Raw genomic sequence first — 17,738 nt, 5'->3', positions numbered from 1 at the left:
GTTACTTCAGCTCGTAGAGTCAGTGAGCTTCAAGCCTTGGTAGTTCATTCATCTTACATTAAGTTCCATCATAACAGAGTAGCCTTCGCATTTACCCTAAGTTCTTGCTGAAGGTGGTGTCAGAGTTCCATCTGAACCAGTCAATTGTCTTGCCAACACTTTTTCCCCGTCCTCATACCCGCCCTGCTGAAGACAAGTTGCACACCTTGCACTGAAAGAGAGCGTTGGCCTTTTACGTGGAGCGGACGAAGCCCTTTAGACAGTCCGCCCAGTTGTTTGTTTCTTTTAATCCCAACAGGAGGGGAGTCGCCATCGGAAAACGCACAATCTCTGATTGGCTAGCGGATTGCATATCCTTTACTTATGGCCAAGGGTGGCTGACTCTAGAGGGCCATGTCATGGCTCATAATTTCAGAGCCATGGCTGCATCAGTGGCTCACTTGAAGTCAGCATCTGTTGAAGAGATTTGCAAGGCTTCAGCGTGGCCATCAGTCCACTTATTCACATCTCACTACTGCCTTGAGCAGGATACCCGACGTGACAGTTGTTTTGGGCAGTCGGTGCTGCAGAATGTGTTTGGGGTTTAGAATACAACTCCACCCTCCTAGGCCCATTTCTGTTCTGTTCAAGGCTGCACTCTCACTGTGTTTCTTTTCAGGTCAATCTCTGTTATATCCTCGCCGTTGCGAGGCCCAATTGGCCATTGTTCATTGTTTTGAGTGAGCCTGTTTGCTAGGGATACCCCAATCGTGAGAACAAGCAGCCTGCTTGTCCTTGGAGAAAGCGAAGATACTTACCTATAGCAGGTATTCTCCGAGGACAGCAGGCTGATTGTTCTCACAAACCCGCCCTCCTCCCCTTTTGGTGGTGTTTGTTGTTCTCCTTTTGCTTTTGGACCACACTGAGGGACTTGCACGACGGGCGGGAAACAGGTCCACGCATGTGCAGTGCGCGACGCTCGCGCACCATTAGACTCTATAAGAGTTTTTGATATTTTGCTGGCAAAACTTCCGTTCCTGGCGCCGACGTGGACGTCAACCCAATCATGAGAACAATCAGCCTGCTGTCCTCTGAGAATACCTGCTACAGGTAAGTATCTTCGCTGTATGTCTTAATCAATTTTTGCAGAGAGGACTGTTTGCTACACCACACAACACATTTTGTTCCAGCCCTTTAATGTTTTTTTTTTTTCCATTTATACACTCTACAAAGCTGATAAATCTAAACCGCCACAACCCCTGAGGAAGGCATTGTGCTGAAACACTGCCCCTGTAGGGTCTCTTGGGTCAACTTACTTTGGCAAATAAACTCTTGGATGCTTTACTCTTTGTTTGTTTGTTTTTAGCATTTTGAACTCTCCTCACTTTCACCTATGTTGTTTGTCTTAACCAGTGTAAACTTTACTACAGTCCAGTATGCTAACTAGAGGGGGAGACAGGTTTTTGGAGGGAACTGCAGAGCGCTATAAAAACCCCTTCCTAGATTCAAACCTTGTATTTTGGTCCAGCCTCCCCCACCTTTGGCCCTTTGCTGTAAGGGAGAGCCCTCAAGCCTAAGTCCTATCCAGTTGCTATAGCCCACTATATTATACTGCCTTGCAGTCCAAATCCAAAATCCAGTACCATATTGTGAAGTAATACAAAATCATTCAGGAGTCTGGACCTATAAAGCAATTCTTCCCTCATAACAGCACTAACTTCCAGAACTCACACAAAGGCCTACCAAGGAAAATGTAGCACCATAAACACTGCAGTGACAGCACATCAATACACCTACTGGAAAACTTGAAGCTGGATTAGTACAGATCAGTCCTACAGAGTTATTCAGTGCTAACAGAATATCTATTCTGTCTCTCACACATGCAAAGCACCAATAGCCCTCATTAAGGGGCTCGTGCAGAAAACTTCCTGCATGGTTACCATGGGTTTAACACAGATTTACCGTGGGATAGCAATGCAGAAAGAGTTTCAGCGTGGGTGTTAACTCACACAGAATCCCTTACCGCAGACTGCATTAAAATGCATGTTAATGTGGTCATTAACTATCCTGCAACAATGCAGAAAAAAAGTTTTTCTTACGCATTTTGTTAAACTTTGTGCAATGTTTGGGGTAGCATAGAAAAGTTGGTTGAGAGAAGTGGGTGTCTAGCCACATCCCCCTTCTCACTCATCTAGTGTCTCCCCCACCAACCCAATCCAGACCGTCCTTTCCCTCAACGTTAAAAAAAAACAAAACAAAACCCAAAAAACAAGCTCCTTGGTAGTCTAGTGACCCCCTCCTCCTCCTTCACTCTTGTCCCTCTTCTCCCACCCTTACCCCCTAACATTAAACAGCCCTGGGAATCTAGTGGTGTTTTTTCTGCTTACCTCTTGAGGGGTGGGGTCAATCTGCCATATAAAAATAAAATCCTTTATATGGCAGATTGATACGGCCTGGTGCACCACAGGATGCACCGCATGAGCCAAGGTGCTGCCATTTTGAAGATCGCAGCACCAAGGGCAGGAGCAAGTGGGCATCACTTCTGCCTCTTGTGAGGTTTACAGAGTGGGTGAGGTATGGGGAAGGGTTGGAGGTGACACTAGACACCAGGGATTTCTTAAAATTGGGAACAGAGGAGGGGCCACTAGTGTGTTTGTAAGGGGGGATGGGGGTGATGCAGGCCTACTGGTGACGTGTGTATGTTTTACACTTCTGTCAGTGCCTGAACCAATCACTGCTCAGGCATTGGTAGGAAGGGTGACATTTGGCAATGAGCTGTGGATTACTGCCGTGTCAACTTGCATGCTCATTGCTTATACCATAGCTGTGGGATTTTTTTTTTTTTTTAGTTGTGTGTGGTAGAACTAGTGCACTGAGCCAGCTCTACCAAACATCTTTTTGCATGGACCCTTGTTGTATAGAATAAGTAATTACAAACTAAAAATAGAAGCATGTAAATAAAAATTAAACTGAATCCTCAAAAAGCCAGACTCTTGTATATAGTGTAAAGTCAGAGAAACAATGATGCATGTCCCCCTGTAGTGTTTAAAAAATATAAAAGTAGCAGATGTAAGTTTCAAAAATTGACATATTCCAGTCACAACATTAAAAATTAACGAATAAAAGAAAAAAATGGAAAATAAAGTGGTTAGTATTTTGTTATATGGCGGGGGATGGCAGTATACTGCCCCGACCTAAAAAAGATAGTTTAGGCCTCTGAAAGCTAATCAAAAAATGTATTAAGTTAGTCAAATAAAAAGGTATCGCCTTATTTTCTTTTTATTTATCAAACATTAAAGTGGACTAGCACAACTACCTCATTTACTTAATCCTAAATTAAAAATAAAATTATTATGTCTGCCTTTGTTGTTTGGCCATTTAAATTTGCTATTTGTGTTGGTTCCAATCTCTGGCTACTGCTTTCCTGTCTTTTTTTAAACTCTTTCCAAAGGACCCCTGTCTATCTTTGTTCGCTCTCCCCTTTTCTTCACCTTCTCCACTACATCTAGCTCCAATTTTAATCTGTTTCTTTCAGCTTTTTTCCTGCCTCTCTGTTCAGATTTCATTCACTCTTATCTAGTCTTCAATTTCCATTGAGACTACATACAACTTTCAGTCTCATTCTGTCACCCTGGCTGTCTCATTCCCCACTTTTTCACACTTCTCTCTCTCCTATCCAGTATCTTCTCTCTTGTCTCCTCCCATGCCATCCAGCATTACTCCTGTTTCTCTCACCCTGGCATATAGTATTGCCCCCACCTTCTCTCTCCCCCCATACCATCTAGCATTGTCCCATCTTTCTCTCCCCTCTCCTATGCAGCATTGCCCCTGTTTTTCTCTACCACTTCTCTCACCCGTCCCATCCAGCACTGCTCGTCTCTCTCTCCCTATACAACATTGCCTCTGTTTCTCTCCTCTCTCTCCAGTATTGCCCATCTCTTTACCCACAATCCAGTGCCCTGTTTCCCCTCCCATCCAGTATTTGCTCCATGCTCTTTTCTTCTCCAGTCCTTCCTCCTCTCCATGCTGCTGGTTCAGCCCTTCCTCCTCTCAACTCTGCTGCTTTTGCAGGCTGTGAAAGGTCTGATTTCAAAATATCTTTTTGAATACATGTCTCACAATGTTTTAGGTGATGTGATAGCCTGGTTTTAGGAAAATATAAGCAGTCTGGTATATTTATTTTGAGACATTTTCAACTGCCTCCAACTTCAAATTTAAGGAGAGACTGTGCTTTAAAAAGCCACAGTAGAATTCTGTGCAGAAATGATCTACTTTTCCAATACAGTCAAACACTATTCCACAACTTCCATTTTCTTATCATGATCTGTCAATTTCAGCAATGTTTTTTTTGAAAATTCAGACATTGGCAAAACACAATTCTAAAACAACTCAATTCTACTTGAAGTCCCAAACATCAAAGAAGACTTTTCTTTTCCTTAGTCCCAGTCCCTGGAACTTGATTAAAGCCTTGGGGATTGGAATCAAGGCTAAAGAAAAAATAGGTCCAACCTTTGCTGCATCTTCGCTGATGCTGACTTCTTTCCCAGGATTGGCATGCAGTTGCGGCACAGGACTACCTTCAACTGCCTCCAACCTTCCTTGGGAGATATTAATGTTTGAACTTCCTGCATCACGTCTTACTAACTCACCTACTTCAGCCAGTTCATCCGCTTCATCGCTTCTGGGGAGTCTGCTGGCAGCGACGGATGCAGCTGTGGGGGGGAAGGTTAGCTCCTTCACTTCCATTCACGGCCATTGCTAATGTAGGGACTGCATGGGAATCCATGGGCCCCCTGAAAGACCCGTTTCATGGCAACTCCTCCAGCCTTCTGCTTACCCATCTCAAAAGGAAAACCACAATGAGAGGTCATTTAACAAAGACAAATAAAATACACACACACTTCTGGGTGTTCAAGCTTGACTAATGTGACACCATCTTGATTCTTTCCCCATAAAGCAGTTTTATACTCATCCTTAGTATTTGGTCTCAAGTTAGACTACCAAATAAATTTTCTATCACCTTGCCAAGCAGTGAGGATATTGTGTGTGAATTTGGTACATGCCTTGAACAGTGGATAGGCAAGTAATATTTTGAAGTAAGTAAATACATTTAAGGGAAAAATGTTATATACACAGCTAACATGTTCTAATATCTCTTTCAAGTTTTTCATGAAGAGCATCATTGTTCCATCTCCATGGATGCTGCATGAAGGAAAACAAGTCTCACAGTTTAATTCAGCTAAAGGTAAATTTATTATTGTTCCTTTCTCCCACCCCTTTGTGTTGTCCCACCTTATGGGTAGATTTATTTATTTATTTATTGCATTTGTGTCCCACATTTTCCCACCTCTTTGCAGGCTCAATGTGGCTTACAATACATCATGAATAGTGGAAATATATTAGAAAATACACATTTCCATATCATCAAGCTGATCAATCCATAGACTGGTGGGTTGTGTCCATCTACCAGCAGGTGGAGATAGAGAGCAAACTTTTGCCTCCCTATATGTGGTCATGTGCTGCCGGAAACTCCTCAGTATGTTCTCTATCTCAGCAGGTGGTGGTCACACACAGCAGCAGCTCTGGCTAGGCCTCCAAGCCTAATCCTTAGGTTTTGTTGAGGCCTGGGGTTGAGGGCTCTTTTGAGCAAGTGCAAACCTGGTGGTGCCAGGTCCCTCCTTTTCTCCCCCCTCCCGCTGGCTCCGTTTAAAAAAAAAAAAAATTTTTAAACGTCTTTAAAGGCGTTTAATTCGACGTTTCTTTAAACGTTCATTGCAGCTACTCACTGGGACACCAGTTCGTTACAGCTCGGAGCGGCAAGCAGGTAATTTTACCTTTTTATAGCGGGCAGGGGGTTCCCCGATTCTTCTCCTCGTGGCAATGGCGTCGGAGGGCGAGGGCGCAAAGGGTCGCTCCCCGGATCGCTGGAGCGCTTCTAGAGGGGATGCGGGGGTTTTACAACCTGATTCGCCCTTGATGCGTGATAGTTTAGTGACCGATGAATGTCCCGGTCGTTCCTCCGGCGTGGCGGTTTTTTCCCGCCATAAACGCCCATCCCCCGCTCCTCGCCTCCGCCATCTTGGCAGGTTGGAGACATTAATGCCATGAACGCCCTTAATTTGGGCGACGGCACAAAAGCGGCTAAAGTTAAGCGCCGTTCTTCCCGCGCGGCTCCTTCACGGAGTTTCGCGCCGGACGCCATTTTGGATGCGCAGCATGTCTCTCCCCCGCTATTGCGAGCGCCGGTTGAGAGTGCGTCTAGGGCTGTTGCCCAGGCTGCGGAAGTGCACAGTCTGGGGGGTTTCTCCCCCGAGTTTGTTTGCTGCTGCATCAGGCTTTCCTCATGCAAAACGCTGCCCCTGCTCCCTCTTCTGATAAAGAGGTTGAGGTTCCCAGAGGTAAACGCCCTCGGGTTGATTTCCAGGCCTTGGAGGACTTTTGTCTCCGATGTAGATGAGGGCAGCGTGTCTGAGGTCTCCCAACGATCCTTTGCGGATTCCTTGGAGGAGATAGATCCCCGCTCGGATGGAGCGGATGACCCCTCTGCAGCGCGGCTTTTTAGCCCAGAGGATTTGCCCAACCTGTTGTTACAGGCCATGGACACTTTGAAGATTTCCTCTCCGGAGGACGTCTCTCCCTCAGCCCCTGTTGGCTCTGCCATTATGCTGGGGACGAAGCGCCCGCCTAGAACCTTCCACGTGCATGATGCCATGCACACCTTAATTGCGGCTCAATGGGATGTCCCGGAAACGAGCCTTAAAGTGGCTAGGGCTATGTCCCGCCTCTATCCTTTGGCTGTGAGTGAACGTGAGGCCTATCTGTGGCCTACCGTGGATTCTTTAATCACTGCGGTGACTATGAAAACGGCGTTGCCGGTGGAAGGTGGCACGGCCCTAAAGGACGCCCAAGACAGAAGATTGGAGGCGGCCTTAAGGTCGTCCTTTGAGGCAGCTGCTTTAAGTTTGCAGGCCTCAGTTTGCGGCTCCTATGTGGCCAGGGCGTGCCGGACTATGGTGCAGCGGGCTTCCCCCTCGGATCATTCCTTGAGGGCTGATTGGCCGGCCCTGGAATCGGGCTTAGCCTATTTGGCAGACTTGCTGTATGATGTCTGGAGAGCCTCAGCTAAAGGCATGGCTCAGACAGTCTCTGCGCGGCGGTGGCTTTGGCTGAAACATTGGTCTGCTGACCACGCCTCTAAATCCCGCCTTGCTAGATTGCCTTTTAAAGGCAAGCTGCTCTTTGGGGTCGAGCTGGACAAAATCGTGACCGATCTCGGCACGTCTAAGGGCAAGAAATTACCAGAGGTCAGGGCTCGGGTTAGTACTCGTCCCGATACCTCCAGAGGACGGTTGCAGGAAGCCCATCGGTACCGCCCGGGTAAGTCGGGTTCCTCTGCCCCCTCTTCCTTCAAGAGGAATTTCTCCCCCAAGCAGCATTCCTTTCGCAGAGACCGCCGTCCCGGAGGTGCTCCCTCCGGTCCTCCCCCAGGGTCTCGTACCCAATGACGGGGCCTTGGTCCACGCCCCAGTGCAGATTGGAGGACGGCTGTCCTCGTTTCTGGGCGAGTGGACCACTATAACTTCAGACGCGTGGGTGCTGGAAGTCATCAGAGACGGCTACAAGCTAGAGTTCTGCCAACCCTTAAGAGACGGGTTTGTACTCTCTCCCTGCAAGTCTCCGGTCAAGCTGTGGTAGTGCAGCAGACCTTGGACAACCTGATCCGCCTGGGTGCGGTCGTTCCGGTGCCAAAAAAAAAAAAAAAATCAGATTGGCAAGGGACGTTACTCCATTTACTTTGTGGTTCCAAAGAAAGGAGGTTCTGTCCGGCCTATCCTCGACCTCAAAGGGGTCAATCGGGCCTGGAAAGTGAGGCACTTTCGCATGGAGACTCTCCGCTCTGTTATAGCGGCAGTCAAGGCAGGAGAGTTCTTGGCTTCCTTGGACATCAAGGAAGCGTACCTGCATATTCCCATCTGGCCTCCTCTCCAACGCTTTCTGCGTTTTACAGTCCTGAGACGACACTTCCAGTTCAGAGCCCTCCCTTTCGGGTTGGCTACTGCTCCGCGGACCTTTTCCAAAGTAATGGGGGTCATAGCGGCCTTCCTGCTAAAGGAAGGAGTACAAGTCCATCCTTATCTGGACGACTGGTTGATCCGAGCCCCCTCTTATGCAGAGTGCGGCAAAGCTATGGACCGGGTAGTTGCTCTTTTGAGCTCCCTGGGATGGATCATCAACTGGAAGAAGAGCCAGCTGCGCCCGACTCAGTCCCTGGTGTATCTGGGAGTTCGATTCGACACCCAAGTGGGCAGAGTGTTCCTGCCAGACAATCGGATTGTCAAGCTTCAGGCTCAGGTGGACTAGTTCCTAGTAGCCTCTCCTATTCGGGCTTGGGACTACGTGCAGCTGTTGGGCTCTATGACGGCCACGATGGAAGTAGTGCCCTGGGCCAGGGCTCATATGAGACCACTACAGCTATCTCTGCTGCTGCGCTGGACTCCGATGTCGGAGGATTATGCTGTGCGCCTTCCCGTGGACCCAGCAGTGCGCAAGGCGCTGAGCTGGTGGACGCAGACAGACAAGTTGTCTGCAGGATTGCCTCTGGTGACCCCGGAGTGGATTGTCGTCACGACAGACGCCTCTTTGATGGGCTGGGGAGCCCACTGCTTGGGAAGGACAGCGCAGGGGCTCTAGTCTCCTGCAGAGGCAAGTGGTCTATCAACCTCCTGGAACTCAGAGCCATTCGGTTGGTGTTATTGGAGTTCATCCCGGTACTGGTGTTGAAGCCTGTACGGGTCCTGTCGGACAATGCCACGGCTGTGGCCTATATCAACCGCCAGGGAGGTACCAAGAGCGCCCCTCTAGCCAAGGAGGCTATGAGTCTTTGCCAGTGGGCGGAAGCGAACCTGGAGCAGCTTTCAGCGGCCCACATTGCCGGAGTCATGAATGTCAAGGCGGACTTTCTCAGTCGCCATACCTTGGAGCCCGGAGAGTGGCAACTATCTGCTCAGGCGTTCTTGGACATCACGAAGCGCTGGGGCCAGCCGAGCCTAGATCTGATGGCGTCTTCGGCCAATGGCCAAGTGCCGCGCTTTTTCAGCAGAGGACGGGACCCTCGATCCCTGGGAGTAGATGCTCTTCTCCAGTGGCCGACACAAGAGCTCCTCTATGTGTTCCCGCCCTGGCCCATGTTGGGCAGGGTGCTAGACCGGGTGGCAAAGCATCCCAGCAGGGTAATCCTGGTGGGTCCGGATTGGCCCAGACGTCCCTGGTATGCGGACTTGTTCAGGCTCTGTCGACGATCCTCTGCGGCTGTCAGTGGAGCAGGGCCTGTTACATCAGGGTCCCGTGGTGATGGAGGATCCCTCTCCCTTTGGTCTTACGGCCTGGCTATTGAGCGGCAGCGTCTGAGGAAGAAGGGCTTCTCAGACAAGGTCATCGCCACTATGCTGAGAGCGAGGAAGCGCTCTACTTCTGCTGCTTACGCCAGGGTTTGGCGTATCTTTGCAGCATGGTGTGAAGCAGGCTCACTTTCTCCCTTCACTGCTCCAATTTCTTCAGTGTTGGCGTTCCTGCAAGAAGGTCTGGAGAAAGGCCTGTCGCTCAGTTCCCTTAAAGTCCAGGTAGCGGCTCTGGCTTGCTTCAGGGGCCGCCTGAAGGGTGCTTCCCTGGCTTCGCAGCCAGATGTGGTGCGCTTTCTCAAGGGAGTTAATCACCTGCGCCCTCCTCTGCACTCAGTGGTGCCTGCGTGGAATCTCAACCTGGTGCTAAGAGCATTGCAGAAGCCGCCTTTTGAACCCTTGTCGAGGGCATCTCTGAAAGACCTGACGTTGAAAGCAGTCTTTTTGGTGGCTATCACTTCAGCCAGAAGAGTTTCCGAGCTCCAGGCGCTCTCATGTCGAGAGCCTTTTCTGCAGTTCACTGAGGCAGGAGTGACTATTCGCACAGTGCCTTCCTTCCTGCCCAAGATTGGTTCTCGCTTCCATGTGAATCAGCAGCTCTGTCTCCCTTCCTTTCGTAGGGAGGACTACCCAGAGGAGTACTCCGCTCTTGAATATCTGGATGTGAGACGAGTCATCATCAGATACTTGGAAGTGACCAATGATTTCCGGAAATCGGATCATCTGTTTGTCCTGTTTGCAGGTCCTCGTAAGGGTCTGCAGGCTGCTAAGCCTACAGTGGCAAGATGGGTCAAGGAAGCCATTGCAGCGGCTTATGTGGCTGCGGGGAAGGTGCCGCCTATCCAGCTGAAGGCTCACTCCATGAGAGCTCAGGCGGCCTCGATGGCAGAGGCCGGATCCGTCTCCTTGGAAGAGATATGCAAGGCGGCAACGTGGGCTTCGGCTCATACATTCTCCAAGCATTACCGTTTGACTGTGGCTGCACGGGCGGAGGCCCGGTTTGGAGCTTCAGTGTTGAGGTCAGGGATTTCTATGTCCCGCCCTGGGTGAGTACTGCTTCGGTACATCCCACCAGTCTATGGATTGATCAGCTTGATGATATGGAAGGTAAAATTATGTATAATCATACCTGATAATTTTCTTTCCATTAATCATAGCTGATCAATCCATAGCCCCTCCCAGATATCTGTACTGTTTATATTCTGGTTGAATTTGAGGTTCAAGTTTAGCCTTCAGTTACTTCAGGAGGACTTCGTGTTCAAGTTCTTCTTTCACTTGGATTCTTCAAGAGTTGAGACGAGTTTGTGTTACAGTGAGCTGCTGCATTCCTCTCCCCTCCGTTTTACGGGGCTGGATTGAGACATAAATTCTGCCGGCACTCCCTCCCGCTTCGTGCGGCTGTAGGGCAGCTTTGTACCCCTCCCGCTTCGGCGGTGTTAGGGTCAGTCAGCTCCTCCCGCGGTTGCGGTTGCAGGATAAGCCAGATCCCCCCGCATCGGCGGGTGTGGTGTCCCTCCCCCGCTCCGCGGGGATGAGCTGGACGGATTCCCCTCCCCCACTTGTGTGGGGATGAGCTGGGTTAATTCCCCTCCCCCGTTTCGGCGGTGGTGAGCTGGGCAGAGTGTCCCTTCGTGGGTGTAATTCTCTAAGTGCTGAGTCCTGCGGATGGAGCTTTGATATCGACATACTGAGGAGTTTCCGGCAGCACATGACCACATATAGGGAGGCAAAAGTTTGCTCTCTATCTCCACCTGCTGGTAGATGGACACAACCCACCAGTCTATGGATTGATCAGCTATGATTAATGGAAAGAAAATTATCAGGTATGATTATACATAATTTTACCTTATTGTTACAGAAGGATCTTGGCAACATGATAGTGATGAAACATGATAATAGTTTAACAAGCAGATATTGTAAGACAGTTCTGAACATATGTGGAGGAGTTGTGTATGTTCACATTGGTTGATCTCTGTGGTATACCTTGTTAAAGAGATGGGTCTTCAGCAGTTTACGGAAGTTCATTAGTTCGTCAATCGTTTTTAACTTGCGCGGCAATGTGTTCCATAACTGTGTGCTCAAGTAGGTAAAGTTTGACGCATACATTTGTTTGTATTTTAGACATTTGCAGTTAGGTAAGTGCAGATTAAGGAATGTGCGGGATGATCTTTTGGCATTCCTGGGTGGTAGGTCTATCAGGTCTGACATGTAGGCTGGTGCATCTCCGTGAATGATTTTGTGGACTAGGGAACATATTTTTTTTTTTATTTGCAAGAAGTCTTTATTAACCATTGAAACAGCACAATGGAACCACAAAAAATAAAAAAAATACAACATGCTGATTCTAATACAGGATTCTACCCATACAGCTTGTATGATTACATTCAATCATTTCAATATAACTATGTCAACAGCATTAAACTTCACATTTTTTATCCAATTTTCAAGAAAACAAAGATTTCTCCACCCCCCCCCCCCCCCCCCCCCCCCCCCCCCTCCATGTGGACACTACTGGGCACTACCCCCCATGACATTCTTTGTATATAGCAACTAGATTTATAGAGCGTCAAAAGGGACGGGCTCCCAAACTGAACGCCATTTACCCATTTGTTGTTTACGCTCAGCCACTAGTCTCTCCATTTCCCAAACATACCTCAACTTATTAAGCCATCTAGATAAAGATGGAACCCCTCCTTTCGCCAATGTGCCGCTACAACCACCCTTGCTGTGTCAACCGCAAGTTTAACTAGGGTCTGCTGGTGTGACAGTAGGCCTGCGATCCTAGCTGAAAACAGGAACACCTCAGGGGCCCATGGCACAACGCACCCCAACCAGTGCTGTAGCCTGGAATGTACAGCCTTCCAAAATGCACGAATTTTGATACAGCTCCACCAAATGTGCCCCATTGTACCTTTGTGACCACACCTTCTCCAGCACATGTCCGAAGAGGACGGAAAGATCCTCTGCAGACGGGCTGGCGTAAGGTACCATCGATATAATACTTTGACAGCGTTCTCTTGCAGAGGAACATGAATTGACACCCGCATCACTGCTTTTTCTATTCTCTCCCACTCGGACTCCCCCAGCTTCACACCCAATTCCCACTCCCAGCCACCCCTGTGCGTTCCACAACCGGGTGCCTGATTACTTATGGTATGGTACAAGGAACCTATCAAGCCCCGGGAGGATTCAAACTTCTCGCATATCTCCTCCAGGTCAATTTTCTTACACTGCATTACCTCTCGCACCGCCTTACTCTTGAGAAGGGATGCCAATTGGCAATAAGCAAACTCATCACCCTCTACCCCTGGGTAACTATCCCGCAGTGCATTAAAGGGCAACAGGGAATCCGCATCAAACAGTTGGCCCCATGTTCTCACTCCTAATTCACGCCATTTGGTGAAAATCCCCTTTACTGTTCCTGGCAAGAATAAGGGATTAAAAGCAATTGGAGTGTACCTGGTCAATACACATTGAGGTGTATTTTCAAAGCACTTAGCCTCCCAAAGTTCCATAGAAACCTATGGAACTTAGCCTCCCAAAGTGCTTTGAAAATAAGCCTGATAGTCTCTTAGGAAACAAACTATCCCAATAATGAAGTGTAACAGCTATGGAGGGGCAGGCTCGTTCAGCCAGATTTCTAAAAGGCCGTGGTAGCCACATTATGGCACTCAGTGGCTGGTCACCCATCGAATGTTGTTCAATATGCACCCATTGGCGATCTGGATAATCTTGGTACCATTCAAGTGCTGCTTTCCCTTGTGCTGCCTTATAGTACCAGGTAAGATTGGGTATTCCCAACCCCCCCCTTCTTCCTTTCCTTATATAATAGCAATCGCGCCAACCGCGGTCTTTTTTCCTGCCCAGACGAATCTCACCAACCTGTCTTGCAGAGTAGCCAAGAATCGCCTGGGCATTATCACAGGCAGCGTCTGAAAGAGGTACAACAATCTGGGCAATATGTTCATTTTAAGGATGGCTATTCTACCGAACCACGAAGTTCCCAGCTTTCCCCACCTCTCCAGATCATCCATGATGGTTTTACCCAGTCCCCTATAATTTGCATTAAAGAGTTCCGGCATTTCCCTTGTAAGCGTCACCCCCAAGTACCTAATCTGTTTGGGAGCCCAACTAAACGGGGATGAAATTTTTAAGGACTCCACCACCTCATCAGTGAGTGTTATGTTCAGAGCCTCTGATTTTGCCATATTGACCCTGAAGCCTGATACTGCAGAGTATTCTCTTATCTGCTCGAGATGTGGAAGAGTGGACTGAGGTCGAGTAACAAACAGCAGCACATCGTCTGCAAAGAAGGCCATTTTATGGGTTCTATCTGCTATTTTGGCTCCTGAAATATTAGGGTCTAGCCTCACATGGGCCGCAAAGGGCTCCATCACCATTGCAAACAGCAAAGGCGACAGGGGACAACCCTGCCTAGTCCCTCTATGCAGCATGAATAGCTCCGAATTTCCACCATTTATCCGAACACAAGCCCTTGGGGATTCATAAAAAGCCTGAATCCACCTACAAAACTGTGTTCCAAACCCCATGTTCTCCATTATTCCATACATAAAGGGCCAGTGGACCCGGTCAAAGGCTTTTTCCGCGTCAAGGCTTAAGAAACAAAGTGGCTTCTTATTTAGTTTTGCCAAGTACATGATATCAACCACCCTTCTAATATTATCCATCGCTTTGCGGTAAGATACAAAGCCCACTTGGTCTGGGTGTATAAGGACTGGAAGGATTGGGGCCAAGCGATTGGCCAAAACCTTGGCCAGAATTTTGACATCAGTATTTAATACCGATATGGGTCTATAAGATCCGCATTCAGAATGATCTTTGCCTGGTTTGGGTAGCACAGCTATCCATGCTTCCATCATTGACTGAGGTAATGATCCCCCTTCCCAACTTGATTAAACAGGTCTGCTAAGAGCGGAGATAATTCGGGGGCAACTTCCTATAGAACTCATTAGGCAACCCATCTAAGCCAGGCGATTTACTCAATGGCAAACTACTAATCGCCTCCTGAATTTCCTTGGGGGTAACCATCTCATTTAGTAATGCCTGTTGTTGGGGGCTCAGAGAAGGTAGTTCACTATCCCTTATATATTGATCTATAGATTCCGGGGAAGGGCTAATCCCCTGGGTGTACAAATCCTGATAGAATTCCCCAAATCTTTTTCGTATTTGCTCAGATGTACCTAGCTCACCCCCACCCGAGTCCCGTATCTTTAAAATAGCCTGGTCAACTTTTTGTCTGCGTAGCCTTATGGCAAGGAGACGCCCCACCTTGTTGGCATGCTCGTAGGAATTCACCCTATTCTTGGCTTGTAGCATACTAAGTTGCTCAGAATATACAAAATCTAGCCACGCTCTCTGATCGCTAAGCTCTCTCAAAACCCGCTCGGACCCATTTGCCTTATGCTGTTCCTCCAGCTGACGAATACTCTCCATACATTTTGCTATCTGCGCCTTACGGGCCTTTGATTTTTTACTGGCTACTTGACGAAAGTAGCCCCGGGATACCGCCTTCATGGCATCCCAAACAATGCTGAGCGAGGGTCCCGAATCCAAATTAAACTCAAGATACTCTTTCAGCATTTGTTTATATCCTTCCACCACTTCCCCCTCCTGTAGAAGACCCACATTCATTGTCCATCTTCTATCTTTGTTTTCAGCCCTTATAGTTGGCAAGGTAACCCATATTGGAGCGTGATCAGACAGGGTCACACTGCCGATCCCTGCGTCAGGTCCCCGCTCCACTAGAGTGGCATCCAAGAATAGGTAGTCAATGCGGGAATAGGTTTTATGCACTGCGGAATAGAATGTATAATCTTGCACCATCTGATATTTTACCCTCCACATATCCACCGTACCCAAGGAGTTTGCTAGAGATCTTAAAGCCAGGGAATCCCTCTGCCCTTCATTTCTAGTGGGGCCTGATCGGTCAGGTCCTGGGTTCATCACAGTATTGAAATCCCCTCCTATTACCAGAGAACCCTGCGCAAAAATGGCCAGAGAGTTTTTAACCCTTTCTATGAACTCCGCCTGCTCTGTGTTAGGCGCATAAATGGAAGCTAATGTGAGATCTACGTGGTCAATTTTTATATGCAAAAAAATATAACGTCCTCCCGTGTCCCTTTTTACCTTGATCACCTGTGCACCCACTGCAGCATGAATTAGGATCGCCACTCCAGCTTTCTTTGATCCCGCTGCAGAGGCGAAATACGCCACCGGGTACTCCGAGTGGGAGAGAAGTCTTTCATATCTGCCCGCCAGATGTGTCTCCTGAAGGAGAACCACATGAGGCCCTAGCTGCTTTAACTCTTTATAGAACTTTTGTCTTTTCTGAGGCATGTTCAGGCCTTTCACATTATAGGAAAGAATCTTTAAGTCAGTACCCATCCTAGTGTGAAGTGAAAAAGCTTGTCGACCACTGCCCTTCTTGACAACTCTGTATAGTGCCATATTACTTTATACCCATCGTTTCCAGTAGTGACCTGCCCCCTCCACCTATTGTAGCCAATTTCCGCCCTCCCCGCCCAACCCCATGAAACTTCACCCACCAGCCAGAACCTTTGGGTCCTGAGTGGGAGGACTCCCCAACGTGCCCCAACAAACACCAATGATCCCCAAACCCTCACAACATTCCGCCCCTCCCCCTTTTCTGCTTATACCGTCATCCAGTCCCACTTCCGCTCCCCTCCCTCTTGAATTCAACCCAAATTCATACCAGCTCAACTCCCACCTGCGACTTAAATCAGTAACAGAGATAGTGCATGGAACAGAGTTAACTGCCCTAAGTCATTACCAACAACACAATGTCATATCAATCAGGTTCGGCAGCTTAGCGTCTTGCTTCTTAGATTTTTGAGGCACTCTCTTCCACTGCTGCAATTTTTCTCGTGTTGCAGGAGCCTGTCCCACTGTGGGTACAGCTGGTGGTCAACCAGCTTCATGCAAGAAACTTCCACACCTCCTCCAGCCGATGAAACCGGTGCTGCTTGGCTTTTAAAACTCCACGCTCAGGGCAAAGGGAAAGTTACCCCTATAGGATATCTTTCCTTCTGCAAACTTTCCAGCCCGGGTCTCATCGCTCGCCTCTGTGTTAATGTAAACAGTGATAGATCCTGGTAGACGGAGACTCTTGCCTCATTATATTCCACTGGCGGATTTTGGTGCGCTTTTTGCATATTTTTCTTTAAGCATATATGATGAAATCTCACCACTATGTCATCTGGGTCTGTTGTCTGTTGGTTTCCTGAGAGCTCTGTGAGCCCGATCAAATAAGAGGTCTGCCGGCTCAATTGCTCACCCAGTACTTCTCGCATATCGATCTCACGAGCGTGGGCACATCTTCCATGTTGCCATTTTCGGGGACTCCACGAAATCTAAGATTTTGACGTCTCCCGCGATTTTCCAGGCGTCTAGTTTATATTGCAGTTCTTCAGACTGTTCATTTAGTTTTGTAAAACGGGCCTCTGCCGCCTCTGCTCTCTCAGCTTGTTCGTCCATGCGCTTTTCCAGCGTCTCGACCCTGCCCCCTAGCTCACGGAGATCAAGGCTAATGGCGTCCACGTGGTTGAGGATTTCTTGTTTAGAAGCCTTGATCTCTGCCTGATCTCCTTGAGACATTTGGCCAGTTCTTTAGGTAGTACGGCGCTTAGGGCAGTTCTACGCACCTCGGCGCTAGAGGCAGCTGATTCAGATCCTGAAGAGTTTCCCGGATCGGGCGACACGTGCCTCGAGCGGTTCTTCGCCCCTTGCCTCGTCGAGCTCCGCTCTCCTTCTCTCGACTGGGATGCTGTCGTTTTACTCATTTTGTGTTCGAGACCTCTTCACATTTCCAGAGACCGTCCCACCACTTTTGCAGGACTGGTATGACCGCAAATGAAGCGATTTTTAAGCGGGTAAGCGCGGAGCGAAGGGCTCAGGCAACCATTCAGGTCCGTGACGTCACCGGAAGTCTCCGACTAGGGAGCATATTTTAAACGTGATGCAATTCTTTAAGTGGGAGCCAATGTAGTTTTTTCCTCGTAGAGGTTAGCACTTTCAATATTTTGTTTTACCGAATATGAGTCTAGCTGCAGTGTTTTGGGCTGTTTGAAGTTTCTTGATTATTTGCTCTTTACAGCCGCGTAGAGCGCGTTGCAGTGTCTAGGTGACTGAGCAACCATTGATTGTAACCAGATTCGGAAAACAGTCCTTGGGAAGCAAGGTACTCTTTTTATTTCCACATTGAGTGGAACATCTTGGTTGTGTTTTCGCATGGCTCTCAAGTGTTAGATGTCGATCGATGGTAACTCCAAGAATTTTAGGGTGTCCGAAATTGGAAGGTTCAGATTTTGGTGTATTGATGGC

The 17,738-nt window shown here is 48.4% G+C and overlaps 1 protein-coding gene across 5 annotated transcripts in view; it reads left to right on the top strand.

The window, feature by feature from the left end:
• The window catches only part of BORA (BORA aurora kinase A activator), a 163,642-nt gene that overhangs the window by 50,540 nt on the left and 95,364 nt on the right, over window positions 1-17,738 (top strand). For all 5 annotated transcript variants that reach the window (XM_030200569.1, XM_030200571.1, XM_030200568.1 and 2 more), the window contains one exon: window positions 5,143-5,224. In XM_030200569.1, coding sequence (XP_030056429.1) covers window positions 5,143-5,224 — 82 coding nt within the window. The remainder of the gene's footprint in view (window positions 1-5,142; window positions 5,225-17,738) is intronic.

The sequence above is a fragment of the Microcaecilia unicolor genome, chromosome 4, assembly GCF_901765095.1.
Source record: "Microcaecilia unicolor chromosome 4, aMicUni1.1, whole genome shotgun sequence".
NCBI classification, from domain to species: domain Eukaryota; kingdom Metazoa; phylum Chordata; class Amphibia; order Gymnophiona; family Siphonopidae; genus Microcaecilia; species Microcaecilia unicolor.
Note: the sequence above shows the minus strand (reverse complement) of the source record. Positions and strands in the feature narration are given on the sequence as shown.